Genomic DNA, 25,480 nt, shown 5'->3' with positions numbered 1-25,480 from the left:
TGTGTTCGTGTGTGTGTGTGTGTGTGTGTGTGTGTGTGTGTGTGTGTGTGTGTGTGTATGTTGTATTTGTGCTGATAAGTAAATAAAGGGAGACTAGTATAGATCTATTTCAAGCTATTTAGCTCTCATCAGCTAGCCATACATACCCTTACTGGGATTCGAACCTGTGCTGTATTACATCTTAGGCAGATGTCTTAACCATTAAGCCACAGGTCCTCCTCCTATATCAGCTTGAGCCAGGGAGGTAGGTATATATATATAGTGTCACAACCCCTGGTATGCCCCAATTATGGGAGGAAGCTAACTGCTTCCATTCTCTGTCCATCGGCTCGTCACCAGAGACCATCCAGACAGAAAGCCCAATATTTTTACTGTTGCCTTTTGTTACATTTGTGTTGTATTTGTGCTGATAAATAAATAAAGGGAGACTAGTATAGATCTATTTCAAGCTATTTAGCTCTCATCAGCTAGCCATACCCTTACTGGGATTCGAACCTGTGCTGTATTACATCTTAGGCAGATGTCTTAACCATTAAGCCACAGGTCCTCCTCCTATATCAGCTTGAGCCAGGGAGGTAGGTATATATTTAGTGTCACAACCCCTGGTATGCCCCAATTATGGGAGGAAGCTAACTGCTTCCATTCTCTGTCCATCGGCTCGTCACGAGAGACCATCCAGAGAGAAAGCCCAATATTTTTACTGCTGCCTTTGTTACACATTTGTGTTGTATTTGTGCTGATAAATAAATAAAGGGAGACTAGTATAGATCTATTTCAAGTTATTTAGCTCTCATCAGCTAGCCATACATACCCTTACTGGGATTCGAACCTGTGCTGTATTACATCTTAGGCAGATGTCTTAACCATTAAGCCACAGGTCCTCCTCCTATATCACCTTGAGCCAGGGAGGGGGGTATATATATATAGTGTCACAACCCCTGGTATGCCCCAATTATGGGAGGAAGCTAACTGCTTCCATCATCTGTCAATCGGCTCATCACAAGAGACCATCACGACAGAAAGCCCAATATTTTTACTGTTGCCTTTTGTTACATTTGTGTTGTATTTGTGCTGATAAATAAAGATTGGGCTTTCTGTCTGGATGGTCTCTCGTGACAAGCCGATGGACAGAGAATGGAAGCAGTTAGCTTCCTCCCATAATTGGGGCATACCAGGGGTTGTGACACTATATATATATATATATATATATATATGAACTCTCCCGGAGGTTTTGACCGCTGCCGCTGGCAAAATGGCAGCCTCCCTCTCCCCCCCCCTCCAAGCTCCTCTCCGGCGGGCCATCTGGTCTTCCTTTGCAAAGGGTGGGGGACAACGGATAGGGTTGGACTAGAAGACCTCCAAGGTCCCTTCCAGCTCTATTCTGATGCCATTGGTTAGGTAAGCTCCCCGTTGGGAGAGCGAATGCGTTCAGTGAAGCGTTGTGAGAGTTGCGTTGGAGAACACACAAACCAGCATACAGAGACACTGCAGTTTAAATAGGCTTTTGCTTTCGTGGAAATAGAGGTATCAGAGTCCATCAAACAGTCCAAGTCACACACGGATAAGACAGTCAGTCATCAACGTCTTTCAGTTAAGGGATAATCCAAATAACATAGTCCAGTATCATATAATCAGTTCGGTACTCAAAGTTCGCTAACAGTTGCAAAACTTACAATAGCTCACGGCACTTTCTAACAGCCAGCTTCCAAAAACACTCAGATCAGATCAGCCCAGCATCTAACAAACAGAGAGAGAGAGCTAACAGTCGTTCTGGCACCCTCTTATGGCCGATTGAGGAAAAACAGCAACCATTCACATTTTACAGTATGATTTAAAGATACAGGTATAGCATTGTTAAATGGTATTGCCAACCCAACCGTTAGAATTATATCCCTAACAGCATTGATCGATCGAAATGGTCTAGGGCTCTGCGGCTTGAGCAGGGGAATGGACTAGAAGACCTCCAAGGTCCCTTCCAGCTCTATTCTGATCGATTGAAATGGCCTAGGGTCTCCTGCTTGAGCAGAGGGTTGGACTAGAAGACCTCCAAGGTCCCTTCCAGCTCTATTCTGATCGATTGAAATGGCCTAGGGTCTCCTGCTTGAGCAGAGGGTTGGACTAGAAGACCTCCAAGGTCCCTTCCAGCTCTATTCTGATCGATTGAAATGGCCTAGGGTCTCCTGCTTGAGCAGAGGGTTGGACTAGAAGACCTCCAAGGTCCCTTCCAGCTCTATTCTGATCGATTGAAATGGTCTAGGGTCTCCTGCTTGAGCAGGGGGGTGGACTAGAAGACCTCCAAGGTCCCTTCTGACTCCCTTATTCTAAGCCCCTTTTCCAACCAGACGATTCGTGAACTCCGGAGTTCTCCCCAAGGGTGTGCTGGTCCCCAGCAGCCTCTCCCTATTCAAACCTTAATCGTCAGAGTACCACATGTCTACAAGGGCTGAGCCCCCCTTCGTTCAGCCCTCCCCTCCGCCCTACAGCCCATCCTCTGCAGCTGCAGGGGATCCCAAGGACTGACCCCTCATGCTGAAGGAGGCAGCGGGTGTAGCCAGGAAGAAGAAAATAACAACAACAACAACAACAACAATAATAATAGTCATGGAAGATGATGGAATAGAACTTGAGAATGAAGAAATGATAAAGGCATTAGTAAAACCAGAAGAAGGCTACAAGTACTTGGGGATTTTAGAGGCCTCTGACTTAATGCATAATAAAGTCAAGGAATTAATCTCAGCCAAGTACATTCGACAATTTCGCAAGATATTAAAGTCCAAACTGAGTGGAGGAAACATCACAAAAGCCATAAATACCTGGGCTCTACCTGCGATCCGATACTCTGCAGGAATAATTGACTGGACCCAGATGGAGTTGGACAATTTGGACAGAAAAAACAAGGAAGCTTATGACAATGAGTCATGCTTTGCACCCTGAAAGTGATGTTGACCGGTTATATCTACCAACACCTGCATCCAGAAAGTCATGGGAACATAAAAGTGGAAAAAGTTACAGAAAGTGAGAAGGCGAAGATCTTGTGGGACTTTCGAATAAAGACGGATCGTCATTTGGAGCACAACACGCCAGATATCGCCGTTGTAGAGGGCCGAAGTGCACGGTTTATTGATATCGCTGTTCCTGGAGACGCCAGAGTCGAAATAAAAAGAACTGGAAAAAATCATGAAAGGTCGCGACTGGCCATCGAGACTACACGGCTATGGATGAAGCATGTGACAGGGATACCCATTGTCATCGGGGCACTTGGCACCATGTCCAAGGATTTTACAAGATACATCTACAAATTGCAGCTTCCTCCAATAACCCCAGCGGAACTGCAAAAAAACTGCGCTATTCGGAACATCTTATATTTTAAGAAGGTCCTTGGTTGATACCTGGGACGCTGGCAGCCACCAGAGTATCAACCATTAGCACCAGTCACTGGTATTTGTAATACATTTTTTAAATGTTCAGTTGGCTGAGTTTCATGTTTCATGAATAAAATAAATAATAATAATAACAAGAGGAAGAGGAGGAGGAGGAGGAGGAGAAGAAGAGGGAAGAGGGGAGAAGGAGGAGGGGGAGGAGAGAAAGATAAAAAGGGAAGGAATAGTGGAACAGGAGGAAGAGGAGGAGGAGGAGGAGGAGGAGGAGGAGGAGGAGGAGGAGGAGGAGGAGAGGGAAGATAAGGAGGAGAAGGAATAGTGGCGGAGGAGGAGGAGGAGGAGGAGAAGAAGATGATTATTTTAAGAAGGTCCTTGGTTGATACCTAGGACGCCGGCAGCCACCAGTATCAACCATTAGCACCAGTCACTGGTATTTGTGATGTATTTTTGAATGTTCAGTTGGCTGAGTTTCATGCTTAATGAATAAAAAAAAAATAGAAGGAGGAGGAGGAGGAGGAGAAGGAGAAGAAGAAGAAGAAGAAGAAGAAGAAGAAGAAGAAGAAGAAGAAGAAGAAGAAGAAGAAGAAGAAGAGAAGAAGAAGGGAGGAGGTGGGGGAAGAAGGAGAAGGAATAGTGGAAGAGGAGGAGGAGAAGGAGAGGAAGGAGAAGAAGAAGGGGGGAAGATAAGGAGGAGATGGAATAGTGGAGGAAGAGGAGAAGAAGATGATTATTTTAAGAAGGTCCTTGGTTGATACCCAGGACGCTGGCAGCAAACAGTATCAACCATTAGCACCAGTCACTGGTATTTGCGATGCATTTTTGAACGTTCAGTTGGCTGAGTTTCATCTTTCATGAATAAAGTATATAATGATGATGATGATGATGATGATGATGATGATGATAAAACCCCAGCCTGGCCTTCCTTCCTTCCTTCCTTCCTGGGAGGGAAGTGGTTTGGAAGGGAGCCTCCGGCTGATCGCAAGGCTGCCCAGGCCGAGGGAGGCTCCTGGCAGCCTCCGTCCTCGTTCTGCTGATTTTGGCCGCATCTCCATGGGCTTTGGAGGCCCTGGGATGTAGGGAGCCTCCGCAGGATGTGACCGGGGGGGGGGGGGGGCAGTCCCGTCCTCCTCCCAGACAAAGGACAGCTGTTGGAAGCTGGAGAAGCGACAGGCGGCACGACAGGTTTGGGGAGGGGCTTACCCTGGTGGGGAAGGGGGGAGGGAGAGAAGAACCAGCACCCTGAAACAGGGGGAGGGAGCCTAGTTTATGTGGGAACGGGCTAAGCCTTTGACCGTGGCCAGGAAACCTCGGAGGAAAGGATCCGACACTGTGGCAGGTCTCCAGAAAAGGAGGACTGGGGGAAGGAATGATGGTGGTCTTTCGGGGATGCCCCAAAGAAGAGGAAGGGGGTCCACCTCTTCTCCAAAGCACCAGAAGGCAGGAGGAGAAGGCAGGAGGATGGAAACTCACCGAGGAGAGGAGCAACCTTGAACGAAGGAGGGATTTCCTGGCATCGAGGACAATGGAACCAGTGGAACAGCTGGCCACTAGAGGTTGTGGGTAGCTCCAACACTGCAAGTGTTTAGGAAGAGATCAGACAACCATTTCTCTGAAATGGTATAGGGTTTTCCCCCCCCTCTTGCCTGAGCAGGGGGTTGGACTAGAAGACCTCCAAGGTCCCTTCCAGCTCTATTCTGATTGATTGAAATGGTCTAGGGTCTCCTGTTTGAGCAGGGGGTTGGACTAGAAGACCTCCAAGGTCCCTTCCAGCTCTATTCTGATGGATTGAAATGGTCTAGGGTCTCCTGTTTGAGCAGGGGGTTGGACTAGAAGACCTCTAAGATCCCTTCCAGCTCTATTCTGATTGATTGATTGAAATGGCCTAGGGTCTCCTGTTTGAGCAGGGGGTTGGACTAGAAGACCTCCAAGGTCCCTTCCAGCTCTATTCTGATTGATTGATTGATTGAAAATGGCCTAGGGTCTCCTGTTTGAGCAGGGGGTTGGACTAGAAGACCTCTAAGATCCCTTCCAACTCTATTCTGATTGATTGATTGAAATGGTCTAGGGTCTCCTGTTTGAGCAGGGGGTTGGACTAGAAGACCTCTAAGATCCCTTTCCAGCTCTATTCTGATGGATTGATGGATTGAAATGGTCTAGGATCTCCTGCTTGAGCAGGGGTTGGACTAGAAGACCTCCAAGGTCCCTTCCAGCTCTATTCTGATTGATTGATTGATTGATTGATTGATTGAAATGGTCCAGGGTCTCCTGCTTGAGCAGGGGGTTGGACTAGAAGACCTCCAAGGTCCCTTCCAGCTCTATCCTGGTTGATTGATTGATTGATTGATTGAAATGGTCTAGGGTCTCCTGCTTGAGCAGGGGGTTGGACTAGAAGACCTCCAAGGACCCTTCCCACTCTGTCCTCCTGCCTTTTCTCCCCAACTCTTCAGCCACGGTGGGACGGCCTGTGGGAAGGAGCTCAAAGCCCCCCGTGGCATTGGGTGCCCCTTGGCAATGACCAGGCCAGCTCTTTGCGTTGACGAAGTGGGGCATGAGGTTGGCAGGAGCCATTGGTTGGTGTGTCTGTGTGGTGGGGAGGGGGTCTTTCTGCCTGGACCCTCGTCAGTTTTCATCTCTGGAGACTCGAGGGACCTTGTTTCCGACGGGGGTCTCTCTCTCTCTGGTCTTCCTCGCAGGTACTTGGCAAGCTCTCCTCGGTCGGCAGCATCTCGGAGGAGGAGACCTGTGAGAAGCTGAAGGGCCTGATCCAGCGCCAAGTCCAGATGTGCAAGAGGAACCTGGAGGTCATGGACGCCGTGCGCCGGGGGGCCCAAAACTGGCCATCGAGGAGTGCCAATTCCAGTTCCGCAACCGCCGTGGAATTGCTCCACCCTGGGAGAGCCTGCCGGTGTTCGGGAGGTTGTCACACAAGGGTAGGTGAGGTCCACCTCTGGGAGAGGAAGAGAAGGTTGTTGGGGGAGTCCTCCTCCTCCTCCTCTTCCTTTGCCACCTCTCCTCTGTCTTCCAACCCTCTCTCTCTCTGTCCTTTTTCCTTCCTTCTCCATCATCTTCTTGGTCTTTCCAACCCTCCTTCTCCTTCCTTCCTTCCTCCTCTTTCTCCTCCATCCTCTCTCCTTCTCCTGCCTTCATCTCTCCTTCCTTCCTTCTCTTCATCCTCCATCTACTCTGTCTTCCAACCTTCCTCATTTCTCTCTTTTTCCTTCCTTCTCCATCGTTCCTTCTTCTCCCGTCATCTTCTCGGTCTTCCGATCTTCCTCCTCCCTTCTTCCACCATCCTCTCCTTCTCCATCTTCTCCTGCTTCCCTCTCCATCTCTCCTTCTTCCTTCTTTTCATCCTTCCTCCTTCTCCATTGCCTCTTGTTTTTGAACCTTCCATCTCTCTTTCTTCTCCTCATCACTCCACCTTTTTTTCTTCCACCCCTCCTTCTCTTCTCCTTCATCCTCTCTTCTCCATCTTCTCCCGTCTTCCAACTCCTTTCCTTCTCTTCCTCATCCTCTCCTCCACCTTCTCCTCTGTCTTCCAACCCTCCTTTTCCTCCTCCTCCCTCCTTCTCCATCTTCTCCTGCCTTCCCTCTCCATCTCTCCTTCTTCCTTCTCTCCTTCCCCTCTTCCAATATTCCTCCACTTCTCCATCTTCCTTCCTTCTCCTCCCCCATCACTCTCTTCTTCATCTCTCCTCCCACCTTTTTCTTCCACCTTCCTTCTCTTCCATCCTCTCCTTCTCCATCTTCTCCTGTCTTCCGATCCTCCATCTCTATCTCTCCATCTTCCTTCCTTCTTTTCCCCCCTCCATCACTCTCTCTTCTCCATCTTCACCTTTTTTCTTCCAACCCTCTCTTCTCCTCCATCCTCTCCTTCTCCAACTTCTCGTCTTCCAACCCACCTTCTCCATCTCTCCATATTCCTTCCTTCTTTCTCCTACTCCATCACTCCCTCTAACCCTCCTTCTCTTCCTCCTCTTCCTTCTCCATTTCTCTGTCTTCCAACCCTCCTTCTCCATCTCTCCATCTTCCTTCCTTCTTTCTCCTCCATCACTCCCTCTAACCCTTCTTTCTTCTCTCTTCTTCCTCCATCCTTCTCCATCTATCCTTCTTCCATCTCCTCCTCCTTCTCCCCCTTCCCTGTCTTCCAACCTTCCTTCTCCATCTCTCCATCTTCCTTCCTTCTTTCTCCTCCCCCATCACTCCCTCTAACCCTCCTTCTTTCTTCTCTCTTCCTCCTCCATCCTTCTCCATCTATCCTTCTTCCATCTCCTCCTCCTTCTCCCCCTTCCCTGTCTTCCAACCTTCCTTCTCCATCTCTCATCTTCCTTCCTTCTTTCTCCCCCTCCATCACTCCCTCTTCTCCATCCTCTCCTCCTCCCCTTCCCCCTCTGTCTTCCAATCCTCCTCCTTCCTTCCTTCCTTCTCCTCCAATTCTTCCTCCCTCTGCACAGCTTTTATTTAATAACTGGGGCTTCTTAGTCAGTCACCAGTGCTTGCAATAAAATCTTGCAGCGCAGAACAAAGAGTTTTGGCCCAGAGCTGCCAAGCGCGGTGGAGACATAAATTCCTCCCCCTCCCCCTCCCCCCCCTCTGCTTTTGAGGTTCTAATGTTCAAATACTTTTATTTTTTGTTTTGTTTTGTTGTCCTTTGTTTGGGGAAGGGAGCCTCTTCGCAGCTGCACCTTATGGACAGGGAATTTTCAGGGAATTTGCTGCACGGGGGGGGGGGGGCAGGGAGGGGGGGAGAAGGTCAGGAAAAAGGAGTGAGGTTTGGTAGAAATGCTTCTTGCCCAAAGCTTCCTTCTCCTTCTCCATTTGTCGATCCTCCGTTTTTAACCCAGAATCTGTTCTATCTAAATATATTCTTCTCTTCTCTATACTTCTCCTTCCCTTCCCTTCTCTATTCTTTTCTTCTCTGTTCTTCTTTTCTATTCTTCACTTTTCTATTCTTCTCTTCTCTATTCTTCTTTTCTCTATTCTATTATTCTCTTTTCTATTCTCTCCTCTCTATTCTTCTCTCTCTCTCTTCTTCTCTCTCTCTCCTCTTCTCTAGTCTTCTCTATTCTATTCTCTATTTTTCTCTTTTCAATTCTTCTCTTCTCTATTCTTCCCTATTCTATTCTCTATTCTTCTCTTCTCTATTCTTTTCTTCTTTATTCTTCTCTTCTCTATTCTATTCTTCTCTTCTATTCTCTCCTTTCTATTCTTCTCTCTTCTCCTCTTCTCCTCTAGTCTTCTCTATTCTCCTCTTCTCTATTTTTCTCTTTTCAATTCGTCTCTTCTCTATTCTATTCTCTATTCTTCTCTTTTCTATTCTTCTCCTGTTCTCTATTCTAAATAAGAGAATATATTTCCAAGAAAAGATTGGACTAGAACGATCCAATCTCCTGCTTGAGCAGGGGGCTGGACTAGAAGACCTCCAAGGTCCCTCCCAGCTCTATTCTGATTGAATGATTGATTGAAATGGTCTAGGGTCTCCTGCTAGAACAGGGGGATGGACTAGAAGACCTCCAAGGTCCCTTCCAGCTCTATTCTGATTGAATGATTGATTGAAATGGTCCTGGGTCTCCTGCTTGAGCAGGGGGCTGGACTAGAAGACCTCCAAGGTCCCTCCCATCTCTATTCTGATTGAATGATTGATTGAAATGGTCTAGGGTCTCCTGCTTGAGCAGGGGGTTGGACTAGAAGACCTCAGAGGTCCCTTCCAGCTCTATTCTGATTGATTGATGGATTGAAATGGTCCTGGGTCTCCTGCTTGAGCAGGGGGTTGGACTAGAAGACCTCCAAGGTCCCTCCCATCTCTATTCTGATTGAACGATTGATTGAAATGGTCCGGGGTCTCCTTCTTGAGCAGGGGGCTGGACTAGAAGACCTCAGAGGTCCCTTCCAGCTCTATTCTGATTGATTGATGGATTGAAATGGTCCTGGGTCTCCTGCTTGAGCAGGGGGTTGGACTAGAAGACCTCCAAGGTCCCTCCCATCTCTATTCTGATTGAACGATTGATTGAAATGGTCCGGGGTCTCCTTCTTGAGCAGGGGGCTGGACTAGAAGACCTCCAAGGTCTCCTCCCAGCTCTATTCTGATTGAATGATTGATTGAAATGGTCCAGGGTCTCCTGCTTGAGCAGGGGTTGGACTAGAAGACCTCCAAGGTCCCTCCCAGCTCTATTCTGATTGAATGATTGATTGAAATGGTCCGGGGTCTCCTTCTTGAGCAGGGGGTTGGACTAGAAGGCCTCCAAGGTCTCCTCCCAGCTCTGCTCTTCCCTGACTCGTCCTTTTCAAAGCCCCCCCCCCTTCGCTTCTTATTTAACTTTCTCTTGCTTGTCTTCAGGGAAGGGAGGCAAGGAGGGAGGCTGGGGGGAAGGCTGGCCAGAGATCTGTGCCCTGGAAATACCAAAAATACTAAGGAATGAAAGTCTCCCTCTCTTTTTCTCTCTCGGGCGGCCGCAGAGCAAAACCATCTCGCTTTAAGCCTGTCATTAACCACAATTAATTCAAAGGTCCTGGCAGCTGCTCCTCCCGGATTGGAAGGTCCCTGAGCCAAAGGAGCTCCCAAATTTGGAAAGTTTTTCCCCCCCACCACCACCACCCTCAAACCTCTGCTCCCGAAGGAGGCCATCTCTGTCCTCTCCTTCGGTGGGGGAGGATGGGCGAGGGAGTTGAAGCGAAGGGCAAGCGACTTTCCTCCAAGACAGAAGCCTCTGTCATGCGCCCGACCGCCCCCTTGGCAGGAACCAAGGGGGGGGTGGGGGTGGCATGTCGCAAGATTGAGGGGAGAAGCCAATGTCCCCCCTCCCTTTGGCTCGCCCCTCCCACCCACCCGCTGGCATCGGGGAGGGGCAACAGGCCTCCAGCTCTACCAGGAAGGGAACTTAGAGGGAATAGCAGTTAGCAATAGCAGTTAGACTTATATACCGCTTCATGGGGCTTTCAGCCCTCTCTAAGCGGTTTACAGAGTCAGCATATTGCCCCCAACAATCCGATAGATAGATAGATAGATAGATAGATAGATAGATAGATAGATAGATAGACAGACAGACAGATAGAGGGATAGATAGATAGATAAGATAGATAGATAGATAGATAGATAGATAGATAGATGATAGATAGATAGATAGATAGATAGATAGATAGATAGATAGATAGATAGATAGATAGATAGATAGATAGATAGATAGATGATAGCAATAGCAGTTAGACTTATATACCGCTTCATGGGGCTTTCAGCCCTCTCTAAGCGGTTTACAGAGTCAGCATATTGCCCCCAACAATCCGATAGATAGATAGATAGATAGATAGATAGATAGATAGATAGATAGATAGATAGATAGATAGATAGATAGATAGACAGACAGACAGATAGAGGGATAGATAGATAGATAAGATAGATAGATAGATAGATAGATAGATAGATAGATAGATAGATGATAGCAATAGCAGTTAGACTTATATACCGCTTCATAGGGCTTTCAGCCCCCTCTAAGCGGTTTACAGAGTCAGCATATCGCCCCCAACAATCCGATAGATAGATAGATAGATAGATAGATAGATAGATAGATAGATAGATAGATAGATAGATAGATAGATAGATAGACAGACAGACAGACAGATAGAGGGATAGATAGATAGATAAGATAGATAGATAGATAGATAGATAGATAGATAGATAGATAGATAGATAGATAGATAGATGATAGCAATAGCAGTTAGACTTATATACCGCTTCATGGGGCTTTTAGCCCTCTCTAAGCGGTTTACAGAGTCAGCATATCGCCCCCAACAATCCGATAGATAGATAGATAGATAGATAGATAGATAGATAGACAGATAGATAGATAGATAGACAGACAGACAGATAGAGGGATAGATAGATAGATAGATAAGATAGATAGATAGATAGATAGATAGGATAGATAGATGAAGATAGATAGAGATAGATAGATGATAGCAATAGCAGTTAGACTTATATACCGCTTCATGGGGCTTTCAGCCCTCTCTAAGCGGTTTACAGAGTCAGCATATCGCCCCCAACAACAATCCGGGTCCTCATTTCACCCACCTCGGAAGGATGGAAGGCTGAGTCAACCCTGAGCCGGTGAGATTTGAACAGCTGAACTGCAGTCAGCTGAAGTAGCCTGCAGTGCTGCATTTAACCACTGCACTACCTCAGCTCTGGGGGAATGGGGGAATGGGGCTATAAAAGAGAAGTGTCAGGCTTCCAAATAGCATCCAAAATTAAATCAGAGTCGAAGGAAAAGTATTGCTCGAAATTCCAATTTATGAAGAGAGCCACGTTGGCACATCTGAAAGCTTCCCGGTTTCCCCCACCCGGTTGAAAGTCCAAGATCTTGCCCTCCCCACACCCACAAGTCCATCCCATGGTCCAATCTCCCACTGCCACGCTGGGCAGCTTCCACCCATCCAGTTCTGGTCGGGTGCAGAAGTGCAAAGATAAAGGATGGCCTTGGCTTTCTAGAAAGAATGTTGTTATGGCTACATGTCATCGAACTCCGTATTTTCCCACCATAGAAAAAAAGGCATAGAAGAAGAATAGAAAGTGTGGCAGGCCAAAGATCCACAAGGAAATTTACAATAGCAGAGTTGGAAGGGACCTTGGAGGTCTTCTAGTCCAACCCCCTGCCTAGGCAGGAAACCCTATAATGTGGCTGCAGACTCTAGAAAGAGTGCAGAGAAGAGCAACCAGGATGATGAGGGGACTGGAGGCTAAAACATACGATGGACGGTTGCAGGAACTGGTCCCGGCTAGTCTAAGGAAGAGAAGGACCAGGGGAGACAGGAGAGCATCTTCCAATATTGGAGGGGCTGCCACAGAGAAGAGGGGGGGGGGGGTCAAGCTATTGTCCAAAGCACCCAAAGGCCAGACAAGGAATAATGAATGGAAACTGAACCAGGAGAGATTCATTCAACCTGGAAATAAGGACAGTGAGAACCATCAACCAGTGAAACAGAAGTTGCCTTCAGAGGTTGTGGGGATCTTTCATCCCTGGAGGCTTTCAAGAAGAGTCTGGACTGCCGTCGGTCAGAAATGGCGGAGGGTCTCCCGCTCGGGCAGGGGGGGTTGGACTAGATGACCTCCAAGGGTCCCTTCCAACTCTGTTAATCTGATCTAGGGTAAGAGAGATTTTAAGAGCGGGTGCTGCGTGGGATGAGTAGCTTGTTGCTAGGGGTGGGTGTGAGGTTGGGTGGGGGGCAAAACCCACCCTTCTCAAGGGTGCCTCAACCATTTGTCCCTTCTACAATTCAACCCGTTCTGGAGAACTGGAGAACATCTGGAGAACTTTTGCTGTGGTCACCATTGGGTTTTTTTTCAAGAGCTTGGAGGCACAGGGTTGGCGTCCCGTCCAGTTCCGTTGGGTTCTTCTTCTTCGTCGTCTTGTCTTCTTAGCAGCGTCTGCAGAGTTGCAGCCAAGAGGACCGTGGGCGTTTGGCCGGAGACCCCACCCCACCCCACCCTCACCACGAATTGACCCTAAGCAACACGTTCCCTCTTTGACTAAAAACCCCGCTCCAATACTGCTCCCATTTATGCTGGGCCGACCACATCTAGGTACATCCTTCCTTTTTTTTTTTTTTTGGACACCAAGAGTTTTTTTAATACACACACACACACACACACACACACACACACACACACACACACACACACACCGTTTTGAACAAATAAGTCAAAGTGTAGTAAAAGACTTTCCAATGAGGCTGTGGTGCCCTCCGTTAGCCACCGGATGGGGGAGAAGGACAGAAATTTAGCCCTGCGTCTGTCGTGAAAGTTTAGCAGGGTTTTTTTCCCCTTTCAAATAATTTTAGATAGGTAGGTAGGTAGGTAGGTAGGTAGGTAGGTAGGTAGGTAGGTAGGTAGGTAGGTAGATAGATAGATAGATAGATAGATAGATAGATAGATAGATAGATAGATAGATAGATAGATATAGATAGATAGAGACATAGAGACATAGATAGATAGATAGATAGATAGATAGATATTTAGATAGATAGATAGATAGATAGATAGATAGATAGATATTTTAGATAGATAGATATTTAGATAGATAGATATTTAGATATTTAGATAGATAGATAGATAGATAATTAGAGCTAGATAGATTAGAGCTAGATAGATAGATTAGAGCTAGATAGATAGATTAGAGATAGATATTTAGATAGATATTTAGATAGATTGATCGATAGATAGATAGATATTTAGATAGATAGATATTTAGATTGATCGATCAATAAATAGATAAATATTCCCCAAAGCAGGCACATTAAAAAAAAACCAACATTAAACTAACGGTCAAAAGAAATGATAAAGAGTAAAAAGAGAGGAGAGGGTAGAAGTCTGGAAAAGTGTAGAAAGAAAGAGAGAGGAAGGAAGGAAAGGAAGGAAAGAAAGAATGAAAAAAGGAAGGAATGAATAAAGAAAGAAAGAAAAGAAAAAGAGAAAAATATATGGTTTGTGTGCATGTGTGGGTATACACATATACACAAAAATAGGGATGCTGTGGATCAGAGGCTTAGATGCTGAGCTTGTCGATCAGAAAAGGTCGGGGGTTCGGCAGTTTGAATCCCCAGCGCCGCATAACGGAGGGAGCTCCCGTGACTTGTCCCAGCTTCTGCCAACCTGGCAGTTCAAAAGCACGTGAAAAATGCAAGTAGAAAAATAGGAACCACCTTTGGTGGGAAGGGAACAGCGTTCCCTTTTTGTGGCCAAAAAGAAAAGAAAGAAAGAAAAGGTGGTAGAATGGGCCGAAGCTCACTTCGCAGGTGTCTCGTTTAGCAACAGAAATGTCGGGGCTCCATTGTGGCCGTAACTCGAGGACTATACAAAAAAAACGATGTCCGGGGATATAAAGAGGGGCTTGCTTTTCAATTTTAGTTTGAGAAACTAATAAAATGTCGTGTTTTTTTTTCCTCCAAAGAAAAGGGGAAATAAATATTTTATTCCCCCCCCCTTAAAAATTTTTTTTTTAAAGAAGCATCAAATCCATGTCAAAATTTTGATATTTTCCCCTCTCTCCATCTCTTGCAAGGACTTCCAATTATTATAGGTGGATTTCCTCAGGGATGTATTTATTTATTTTACTCATGAGGGCTGCTCACTTGACTACCGTATTTGAGAGTCTAAAAAAGTTTGCCTTTCTCTGCCAGGGACGCGAGAAGCGGCCTTCGTCTACGCCATCTCCTCGGCTGGGGTGGCCTTCGCCGTGACCAGGGCGTGTAGCAGCGGAGAGCTGGAGAAGTGTGGCTGTGACCACACCGTCCAAGGGGTCAGCCCTCAGGGTGAGCGCCCCTCCCCTTCCTCCTCCTCCTCCTCCCCTTCGCAAACCCCCTTCTCTCGTAGCACTGAGGAGGTTACCTAGTTGGGTCATGAAACGTCTGCATGAAAACCTCCACGCTCAGAGAGCACCGAAGGACCCCCCCCCCACCTCCTCCTCTTTCTTCTTCTTCTTCCTCATCTTCCTCCTTCTCCCTCTTCCTCCTCCTCTTTCTTCTTCTTCCACATCTTCCTCCTCCTTCTTCTTCTTCCTCATCTTCTTCCTCCTTCGCCTTCTCTTTCTCCTCTTTCATCTTCTTCCTCCTCCTTCTCCTCTTTCTTCTTCTTCCTCATCTTCCTCCTCCTCTGCCTTCTCTTTCTCCTCCTTTCCTCATCTTCCTCATCTTCCTCCTCCTCTGCCTTCTCTTTCTCCTCCTTTCTTCTTTCTCATCTTCCTCCTCCTCCTTCCTCCTCCTCTTTCCTCTTCTTCATCTTCCTCCTCCTTTCTTCTTTCTCATCTTCCTCCTCCTCCTTCCTCCTCCTCTTTCCTCTTCTTCATCTTCCTCCTCCTTCTTCTTCCTCTTCCTTCTCCTTTTTCTTCTTCTTCCTCATCTTCCTCCTCCTTTGCCTCTTTCTCCTTTTTCTTCTTCCTCATCTTCTTCCTCCTCCCTCTTCCTCCTTTTTCTTCCTCCTTCTCCTTCCTCTTCTTCTTCCTCTAACCCTTTCTTTATTCCCTCTCCCTCCTCCTTTTTCGTCTTTCTCCTTCTTCTCCCAATCTTTCCTCCTCCTTCTTCCGCCTCCTCTTCTTCCTCCTCCTTCTCCTCTTTTTCTTCTTCCTCCTCCTTCTCCCTTTCCCTCTTCCTCCTGATGACGATGTTACCTAGTTGAGTCACGAAATGTCTGCAAGAAAACCATCCAGCTCAGAGAGCACCAAAGGACGCCCCCCCCAGTCCTCCTCCTTTTCCTCCTCCTCCTCCTCCTCTCTGCAACCCCCCCTCCCTCCTAGCACTGATGGTGTTCCCTAGCTGGGTCGCGAAACGTCTGCAGGGAAAAAAACACACCCAGCTCTGAGCTGCCGATATCCTCTTCCCTTTAGGCTTCCAGTGGTCCGGCTGCTCGGACAACATCGCTTACGGCGTGGCTTTCTCCCAGTCTTTCGTGGACGTCAGAGAGCGAAGCAAAGGGGCCGCTTCCAACCGTGCCCTCATGAACCTCCATAACAACGAAGCCGGGCGGAAGGTAACGGCACCATGGGCTTTGTTACTCCTCCCAGCGATTACTTCCTCGGGTGGCTTGACTCCCAACCTCTCGTACGGGGATCTTCCTTCTTCCCTTACCTCTCCCCTACTCTTCTTCTTCCCCTTCCTACCCTCTCTTCTTTCTCTCCCTTCCACCTTCTCCTTATCTCTTCCTTCTTCCCTTCCCTTTCTCCTACTCTTCCTCTTCCCCTTCCTACCCTCTCTCCTCTCTCTTCCACCTTATCCTTACCTCTTTCTTCCTTCCCTCCTCTCCTTCCTCTTCCTTCTTCCCTTATCACTCCCCTACTCCTCTCTTCCTCTTCCCCTTTCTACCCTCTCTCCTTCTCTTTCTCTCCCTTCCACCTTCTTCCTTCTTCCCTTCCCTCTCCCCTACTCCTACTCTTCCCCTTCCTACCCTCTCTCCGTGGTCTCGACATTCATTTTGTGTGTGTTTGTGTGTCTCTCTCCTTTCACTTCTCCCCAGGCCATTCTGAACCACATGAGGGTGGAGTGCAAATGCCACGGCGTGTCGGGCTCGTGCGAGGTCAAGACCTGCTGGAAGGCCATGCCCCCTTTCCGCAAAGTGGGCCACGTGCTGAAGGAGAAGTTCGACGGGGCCACCGAGGTGGAGCAGCGCAAGGTCGGCTCCTCGGCCAAGGTGCTAGTCCCCAAGAACTCTCAGTTCAAGCCGCACACGGACGAGGACCTGGTCTACCTGGAGCCCAGCCCCGATTTCTGCGACCACGACCTGCGGAACGGCCTGCTGGGGACTCACGGGAGGTCGTGCAACAAGACCTCCAAGGCCATCGACGGGTGTGAGCTGATGTGCTGTGGGCGGGGCTTCCACACCGAGGAGGTGGACCTGGTCGAGCGCTGCAGTTGCAAGTTCCACTGGTGCTGTTTCGTCAAGTGCAAGCAGTGCCACCGGGTGGTGGAAATGCACACCTGCCGGTGAACTTGGCCGAGTGGGGAGGGAGGGGGGGGGAGAGACAAGCCCGTGGGAAACGCGGTGTTTTTCTCGGGATCCAGGGGTGGGCAGGAACCGAATCGGAAAGAGAGAGAGAGAGAGAGAGAGAGAGAGAGAGAGAAACAATACGTGGTTGTTCTTTTTTAAAAAGAAGAAAAATATTTAAATGTTTCCCATCGTGATTGTAATTTTAGGACCGGGGGGGGGGGGGGGGGGGGGAGGGATTGTTTCCATGCACAACAGTGTTTCTCAACCTTGGCAACTTGAAGAATGTCCGGACTTCAACTCCCAGAATTCCCCAGCCAGAGAATGCTCTTCCTTCTCCTCTTTCTTCTTCTTCCATATCTTCCTCCTCCTCCGCCTTCTCTTTCTTCTTCCTCATCTTCCTCCTCTGCCTTCTCTTTCTCCTCCTCTTTCTTCTTCCTCCTCATCTTCCTCCTCCTTTGCCTTCTCTTTCTCCTCTTTCTTCTTCATCTTCCTCCTCCTCCTCCTTCTCTTTCTTCTTCTTCCTCATCTTCCTCCTCCTCTGCCTTCTCTTTCTCCTCCTCTTTCTTCTTCCTCCTCATCTTCCTCCTCCTTCGCCTTCTCTTTCTCCTCTTTCTTCTTCATCTTCCTCCTCCTCCTCCTTCTCTTTCTTCTTCTTCCTCATCTTCCTCCTCCTCTGCCTTCTCTTTCTCCTCCTCTTTCTTCTTCCTCATCTTCCTCCTCCTCTGCCTTCTCTTTCTCCTCTTTCTTCTTCCTCCTCATCTTCCTCCTCCTTCGCCTTCTCTTTCTCCTCTTTCTTCATCTTCCTCCTCCTCCTCTTTCTTCTTCTTCCTCATCTTCCTCCTCCTCTGCCTTCTCTTTCTCCTCCTCTTTCTTCTTCCTCCTCATCTTCCTCCTCCGCCTTCTCCCTTTCTTCTTCATCTTCCTCCTCCTCCTCCTTCTTCCTCCACATCTTCCTCCTCCTTTGCCTTCTCTTTCTCCTCTTTCTTCATCTTCTTCCTCCTCTTTCTTCTTCCTCATCTTCCTCCTCCTTCGCCTTCTCTTTCTCCTCTTTCTTCTTCATCTTCTTCCTCCTTCTCTTTCTTCTTCTTCCTCATCTTCCTCCTCCTCTACTTTCTCTTTCTCCTCTTTCTTCTTCCTCCTCTTTCTTCTTCCTCCTCTTCCTCCTCCTCTTTCTTCTTCCTCATCTTCCTCCTCCTCCCTCCTCCTCTTTCTTCTTCTTCCTCATCTTCCTCCTCCTTCACCTTTTCTTTCTCCTTTTTCTTCTTCCTCATCTTCCTCCTCCTTCTTCGTCCTCTTCCTTCTCCGTTTTCTTCTTCTTCCTCATCTTCCCCTTCCTCCTCCTCCTCCTCCCCTTCGCAAACCCCATTCGCTGGCTGGGGAATTCTGGGAGTTGAAGTCCGGACATCTTCAAGTTGCCAAGGTTGAGAAACACTGCACAGGTTCGTCTTGTGGACTAAAAGCCACAACGGAGCCCCCTCCCTAACAGGAATTTCTATTGGTCCAAGCTGAGTTTTGCCCACCGTCGTCAAGCGAATCACGGCAGAGGGGTTAAGTTGCTACGAAGGGTTGTTAAGCGAGTCGGGCTTCCCCCACCGGCTGTGTTGTCGGAAGGTCGCACAAAGAGGATCGCCCTGATAATACACACACACACACACACACACACACACAAACACCCTGGGAACGCTGCGACCGGCGTAAATATGAGCGGATGGGCGAAGCGTCTAAATTTTGGTCATGTGGCCGCGGGAAAGCTGTGGAGGTTGTCGGTGTGAAACAACCCATCCCGAGTCACCTTTTTCCCAATGCTGTTGTTAACTTTGATCAGTCACTAAACAAATGGTGGTAAGTCAAGGACTACATTTATAGTGTTTCCTGCCTGAGCAGAGGGCTGGACTAGATGACCTCCAAGGTCCAACTATTTCTATTCATTTTTTGTGTGTTCTTTTCTATTCCATTCCCTACCATTCATCTTCTCTATTCTATTCGTTTTCTGCATTCTATTCTAGTCTATACTTTATATTCTATTAATTTCTATATTCTTTTCTATTCCAATCCATTCATCTTCTGCATTCTATTCTATTCTATATTTTATATTCTGTTAATTTCTATATTCTATTATTCTATTCTAATCCATTCATCTTCTCTATTCATTTTCTGCATTCTATTCTATTCTAGCATTATTTTCTACATTCTATTCTATTCCATTCATCTTCTCTATTCATTTTCTGCATTCTATTCTATATTTTATATTCTATTAATTTTTATATTCTATTATTCTATTCTATTCCAATCCATTCATCTTCTCTATTCATTTTCTGCATTCTATTCTATTCTTTCTTCTAGTCTAGTATTATTTTCTACATTCTATTCAATTCTATTCCATTCCATTCGTCTTCTCTATTTATTTTCTGCATTCTATATTTTCTAGTCTATTAATTTCTATATTCTATTCTATTACTATATTCTTCTATTCCATTCCATTCATTTTCTCTATTCTCTTCTCTATTCTATTTTACTACTATATTAAAGCAGGACGTAAAGTGAGATTTGGACATTAAGTGTGAAACCTACTGGGTCAGGCTGGAGAGCCTCTTAGAGCCCCTTTTACTTCTATATTCTTCTATTCTACTCCACCCCATCCCACCACTGCATTCATTTTCTGTATTCTGTTCCTATCCCATTCAGTCTCTTCTTTAAAACCTCCAGTGATGGAGCGCCCACAACCTCTGGTGGCAAGCTGTTCCACTGGTTAATTGTTCTCCCTGTCAAGAAAATTCCTCTTTAATTCCAGGTTGTTTCTCGTCCTGCCCTCAGGTGCCTTGGGGAATAGCTTGACTCCCTCTTCTTTGGTGGGCAGCCCCTCAAATATTGGAACGCTGCTATCATGTCATCTCCCCCCCCACCGAATCCTTCTCTTCATTAGACGAGACATTCCCCCCCGCCCATTCCTCCAAATTTTCTTCCTATGTTTCAGGAGACCGAAATGGTGCGTCCTTTTTTGCAATGGGATTTTCCTCCTCCTCGGAGGGCCCCATGATTCTTTTGCACCAAAAGGGAAGAGGTTAGGGGGCAGGCAAGCAGCGGGGGGGTGGGGGGGGCAACATCCGAGGCTGGTTTCTGCCACAGCCCTAATGGGACAGGACGGGGGGGGGGAGTGATGGGGTCATCGGGAAGATGCTGGAGATGAGGTCCAGCTGGAAGGGGGGTTTTTTTGGCCACTGAACAAGACAGCAAGTTCTCGGAGGACCGTGGAGGCTGAGCTGCGTGCCCGGGAGGGACCCCCCCCTACCCATCTTCTGCCCCCCCCCCCAGCCCCCTAAAATGGGGCAGATAGAATTATATGCAGACCTCCATGGCCTGTCCTTAGATATTCTCTACCAGGGACTTGTGAAAACGTCAAACAGCATGGCCGTTATTGTCACTATCCATCTTGTATACAACAAAGTTGGTTAATTGCTTTCTATGTAGGTAATCCTCACCACTTGAACCCCAGAATTTATGTCGTGGCAAGTGAAAAAATGGGTTGAGTTTGGCCCCGTTTTAGGACTTTTTAAGACGGCTGCTGAGCGAATCCCTGGCGTCGTCGAGTTGGCCGCACGGACGTTCAATGAATCAGCCTCCCCCACCCCCTTTGGCATCGCTCGTTAGGAGGTCGCAAAAGGGGGGGGCAAACGCCGTGTGGTCGCTGCGGCTGTGTCGCAATCGTAATCGTTCACTTTGAAAAACGGTTACCTTTTTCCCCCCAAGTGCCGTTGTAACTTCAGTCACTAAGCGAAGCATCGTTCAGGACCAACCTGTGTTTACAGCGTGGGAAATCTCTTTTTCTTTTTTTGCTCTTCGCTCGGTCCCTTAGAATAGGGAGGGGGGGGTGTCTCCAACTTTGGCCACTTGAAGGACTTGTGGACTTCAACTCCCAGAATTCCCCAGCCAGCAAAACTCCAGCATTCCAAAGAAGAAACTATCCAGCGATGGAGCCACTCACAACTTCTGGTGGCAAGCCGTTCCACGGGTGAATTAATCTGGGGTTATAGAATTACAGAAGGGCAGAGATGGAAAAGACCATGGAGGTCTTCTAGTCCAACCCCCTGCTCAAGCAGGAGGCCCTAGACCATTTCAATGAATCAATCAATCCATCAGAATAGAACTGGAAGGGACCTTGGAGGTCTTCTAGTCCAGCCCCCTGCTCAATCAGGGGACCCTAGGGCATTTCAATCAATCAATCAATCGGAATAGAGTTGGAAGGGACCTTGGAGGTCTTCTAGTCTAGCCCCCTGCTCAATCAGGAGATCCTAGACCATTTCAATCCATTAATCAATCAGAATAGAGCTGGAAGGGACCTTGGAGGTCTTCTAGTCCAACCCTCTGCTCAAGCAGGAGACCCCAGACCATTTCAATCAATCAATCAGAATAGAGCTGGAAGGGACCTTGGAGGTCTTCTAGTCCAACCCTCTGCTCAAGCAGGAGACCCCAGACCATTTCAATCAATCAATCAGAATAGAGCTGGAAGGGACCTTGGAGGTCTTCTAGTCCAACCCTCTGCTCAAGCAGGAGGCCCTAAACTATTCCAGACAAATGAAATGTCCAATCTCTTTTCGAAAGCCTCCCGTGATGGAGCACCCATGATGTCTGGTGGCAAGCTGTTCCACTGGCAAATTGCTTTCACTGTCAGAAAGTTTCTCCTCAATTCTAGGTTGCTTCTCCCCTTGACGAGTTCCCATCTGTTGCTTCTTAGTCCCTGCCTTCAGGTGCATTGGGAAATAAGTTGACCCCCCCCCCCTTCTTCTTCTTTGGGGCAGCCCCCCCCCCAAATATTGGGAGACGGATCAAATCTCCCTTAATCCTTCTCTTTGCGAGAGTAGACATGCCGAGCTCCTTCCAACCGTTGCGTCCTACAATTTAGCTTGCAGACCCTTTCAGAAACGAAATCCACTTTCCGTGCCGTGGGCCCGTCTCCCATTGGCCCAGCGCTCACGGAGAAATTTTGGGCTGGGAGTGGGGGGCGCAGGGGCTGCCCTTTTTAATTTTTCAGCGACAAGCATCACAGCACAGCTGGCGCCCCTAACGCAACTGTGCGCCATGGGCCCATCATGGCTGTTGTGGGAAAAGCCACAGCTTTGCAAAAGGTGCTTTCAGCTGTCGCCACGCTGAGTTTCTCCATTGGCCGAGGAGGAAGAGAGACAGCCAGATATGACCACTTCCTTTGCAAGTTTTCCCTTTGCAACAGGAGTTTTACACAAACACACATATATACACACACACACTCTTTGGATGTTGGACCAGGGTGAGATTTCGGAGGCTGGTCTTCCAAGCCAGGTTTGGCCCTTATGTTTGAATCTTTTTTTTTTCCTCCAGCATGTATCTGTGTGTTTTAAATACTGTGCAACTCGCTGCAGTAGTTCCATATAGTCTCTCTCTCTCTCTCTCTTTTTTTTAAAGTGGCATTTCTGTTTAATTCCCCGTGGCTGTGAATTGAAATCATTGACAAAGCCCTTAATCTGAGGTTAAGAATCGGAGGAGCATGAAAGCAAAAAAATAAGAACGGAGAAAGAAAGAAAGAAAGAAAGAAAGAGAGAGAGAGAGAGAGAAAAAAAGAAAGGGAAGGATGAGAAGGAGAAAGAAGAAAGAATGGAACAGTGAAGGAAGGAAGGGGAGAGAAAGGAAAGAAAAAGGAGGGGAGAGAAAGGAAAAGGAAAGCATGGGGTAAAGAAGAAAAAAGGAGTGGGAGGAAAAAAGGGAAGAATGGAGTAGAGAAAAGGAAGGAAGGAAGGAGGGGGAGAGAAAGGAAAGAAAAAGGAGGGAGAGAAAGGAAAAGGAAAGCATGGGGTAAAGAAGAAAAAAGGAGTGGGAGGAAAAAAGGGAAGAATGGAGAGAAAAGGAAGGAAGGAAGGAGGGGGAGAGAAAGGAAAGAAAAAGGAGGGGAGGGAAAGAAAAAGGAAATGATGGGGTAAAGAAGAAAAAAGGAGTGGGAGAAAAAAAGGGAAGAACGGAGTAAAGGGTGGAAGGAGGGGGAGAGAAAAAAAGGTGGAGGGAAGGGGGGAGAGAGAGAGAAAAGGAAAAGGTACAGAGAAAGAAGGAAGGAGTGGGAGAGAGAAAAAAGGGAAGGGGATAGAAAGAAAAAGAATGGGGTAGAGAAAAGGAAGAAAGGAGGGGGAGAGAAAGAGGAAAAAGGCAGAAGGGGGGACAGAAAAAGGAAAGAAAATTGGGTAGAGAAAAGGAAGGAAGGAGGGGGAGAGAAGAAAAAGGGTGGAAGGAAGGAGAGGAAGAATGAGGGAAGGGAGAAGGAGGGGAATTTAGGAAAAAAAGTGGAAGGGGAGAAAGAAAAAGAATGGGGTAGAGAAAAAGAAGGAGTGGGAGTGAAAGGAAAAAGAGAGAAGAAAAAGAAAGTTATAAAAATGAAGCAGAGGCTACCAGCTTCCTATAAACTCCCAGGGATTTCATGCCACCAAAGACAAAAGACAAACCGAACCTAACTGGTTAACCTGTGGAATTCATGGCCTCAGGATCTTGGGGAGGGCAACCAGATCAGCGGGCTTTCAATGGGGGACGATAAATCCACCGCTATTTCGGGCTGCTGGCGAGCATAGCAACAGGCAACAACGGAAGAGCAGGGCAAAAGTCACTCTTGTCTGTCTGTCTGTCTTTTGGGGGGGGGTGTCGGTTTTCCAAAAGAAGCAATTGGGAGGGGTCACCCTGAAAACAAAATGCTAGGAGCCTCCAGTGTGGGTTTTGGGGTTTTTTTGGTGTGTGTGTGTGGTGGCCTTCTGTGGAGTTTTGGAGAGAGAGAGACACCCAGAGGGAGAATAAAAATGAAAAAATGCACATGGGGGGTCTTTGGAGCGCCAAGGAAGGATCGGATCGGAAGATGGGCAGGCAGACGGTGCTGGAATCCTGGAAGGGCCTCTGGGGAACAGGAGGAGGAGAACAGGAGTAACAGAAGGGACCTTGGAGGTCTTCTAGTCCAGCCCCCTGCTCAAGCAGGAGACCCCAGGCCAATTCCGACAAATGGCTGCCCAGTCTCTTTCTTTAAAAGCCGCCAGTTGGAACATTCACAACTCCTCCATTCTGTTCTGATCTGTATATTTTCTGCATTCTATTCTATATTCTATTTCTATATTCTATTCCCCTATTGTGAATTTTATTCCATTTCCATATTCTATTCTGCATTCTATTCTATATTCTATTTCCATATTCTATTCTACTCCTCTATTCCAAATTTTATTCTATTTCCATATTTTGTATCCTATTATTTCATATTCTATTCTATTCCTCTGTTCTGAATTTTATTCCATTTCCATATTCTATTCTGCATTCTATTCTATATTCTATTTCCATATTTTCTATTCTATTCCTCTATTCTGAATTTTATTCCATTTCCATATTCTATTCTGCATTCTATTCTATATTCTATTTCCATATTTTCTATTCTACTCCTCTATTCTGAATTTTATTCTATTTCCATATTCTATTCCTCTATTCTGAATTTTATTCCATTTCCATATTCTATTCTGCATTCTATTCTATATTCTATTTCCATATTTTCTATTCTATTCCTCTATTCTGAATTTTATTCTATTTCCATATTCTATTCCTCTATTCTGAATTTTATTCCATTTCCATATTCTATTCTGCATTCTATTCTATATTCTATTTCCATATTCTATTCTACTCCTCTATTCTGAATTTTATTCCATTTCCATATTCTATTCTGCATTCTATTCTATATTCTATTTCCATATTTTCTATTCTATTATTTCCATATTCTGCATTCTATTCCATATTCTATTTCCATATTCTATTCTATTCCTCTATTCTGAATTTTATTCCATTTCCATATTCTATTCTGCATTCTATTCTATATTCTATTCCTCTAAGAGGGATGCGGTGGCTCAGTGGCTAAGACGCTGTTCGAATCCCTAGCGCCGCGTAATGGATTGAGTCCCCATGACTTGTCCCAGCTTCTGCCAACCTAGCAGTTTGAAAGCACGTAAAAAATGTGAGTAGAAAAATAGGGACCACCTTTGGTGGGAAGGGAACAGCGTTCCATGCGCCTTCGGCATTGAGTCCTACCGGCCACATGACCACGGAGACGTCTTCGGACAGCGCTGGCTCTTCGGCTTTGAAAGAGAGATGAGCACTGCCCCCTAGAGTCAGGAACGACTAGCACACATGTGCAAGGGGAACCTTTACTTTATTCTATTCTTCTCTTCTGTATTCTATTCTATTTCCATATCCATATTTCATTCTATTTCCCTCTATTTCCATATTCTATTCTTATTCTATTCCTTCTTATTCCATTCCATCCTCTCTATTCTCTTCGGTATCCTACCCCTATTCTGCCATGGTGGAGGAAACAGAGGAATTCAGTAAAAGAGAACGCAGCACTGCAATTTGTCAACTCTGCCCACAGCCGGGAGTTCGATCCTGACCGGCTCAAGGTTGACTCAGTAAAACGAGGACCCAGATTGTTTGGTAGCCCGACTCTGTAAACCGCTTAAGAGGAGGGCTGAAAAAGCACCGTGAAGCGGCATACAAGTCTTAAGGCTATCCGGCTCGATTCCAATCCCAGAGGAGGGCGGGGTGCAGGTGTTTTTCTCTCGGCGTGCGCCTGGTCTCCGCAGCCGGGTTCAACTCG

General features: G+C 46.9%; 1 protein-coding gene across 1 annotated transcript; it reads left to right on the top strand.

Moving 5' to 3' along the window:
- Positions 1-5,891: 5,891 nt before the first annotated feature.
- On the top strand, positions 5,892-16,855 carry WNT4 (Wnt family member 4). Its single transcript, XM_087702453.1, is given in 6 exon segments — positions 5,892-5,933; positions 6,074-6,211; positions 6,214-6,310; positions 14,550-14,681; positions 15,752-15,894; positions 16,378-16,855. Coding segments are annotated over 6 exon segments (1,023 nt in total). The 3' UTR covers positions 16,849-16,855.
- Positions 16,856-25,480: the final 8,625 nt, after the last annotated feature.

Source organism: Thamnophis sirtalis, unplaced genomic scaffold, assembly GCF_051295495.1.
Source record: "Thamnophis sirtalis isolate CommonGarterSnake01/CBP01778 unplaced genomic scaffold, rThaSir2_p1.2 scaffold_15, whole genome shotgun sequence".
NCBI classification, from domain to species: Eukaryota; Metazoa; Chordata; class Lepidosauria; order Squamata; family Natricidae; genus Thamnophis; species Thamnophis sirtalis.
The sequence above is the reverse complement of the archived record's forward strand: the minus strand, read 5'-3'. Positions and strand labels throughout refer to the sequence as shown.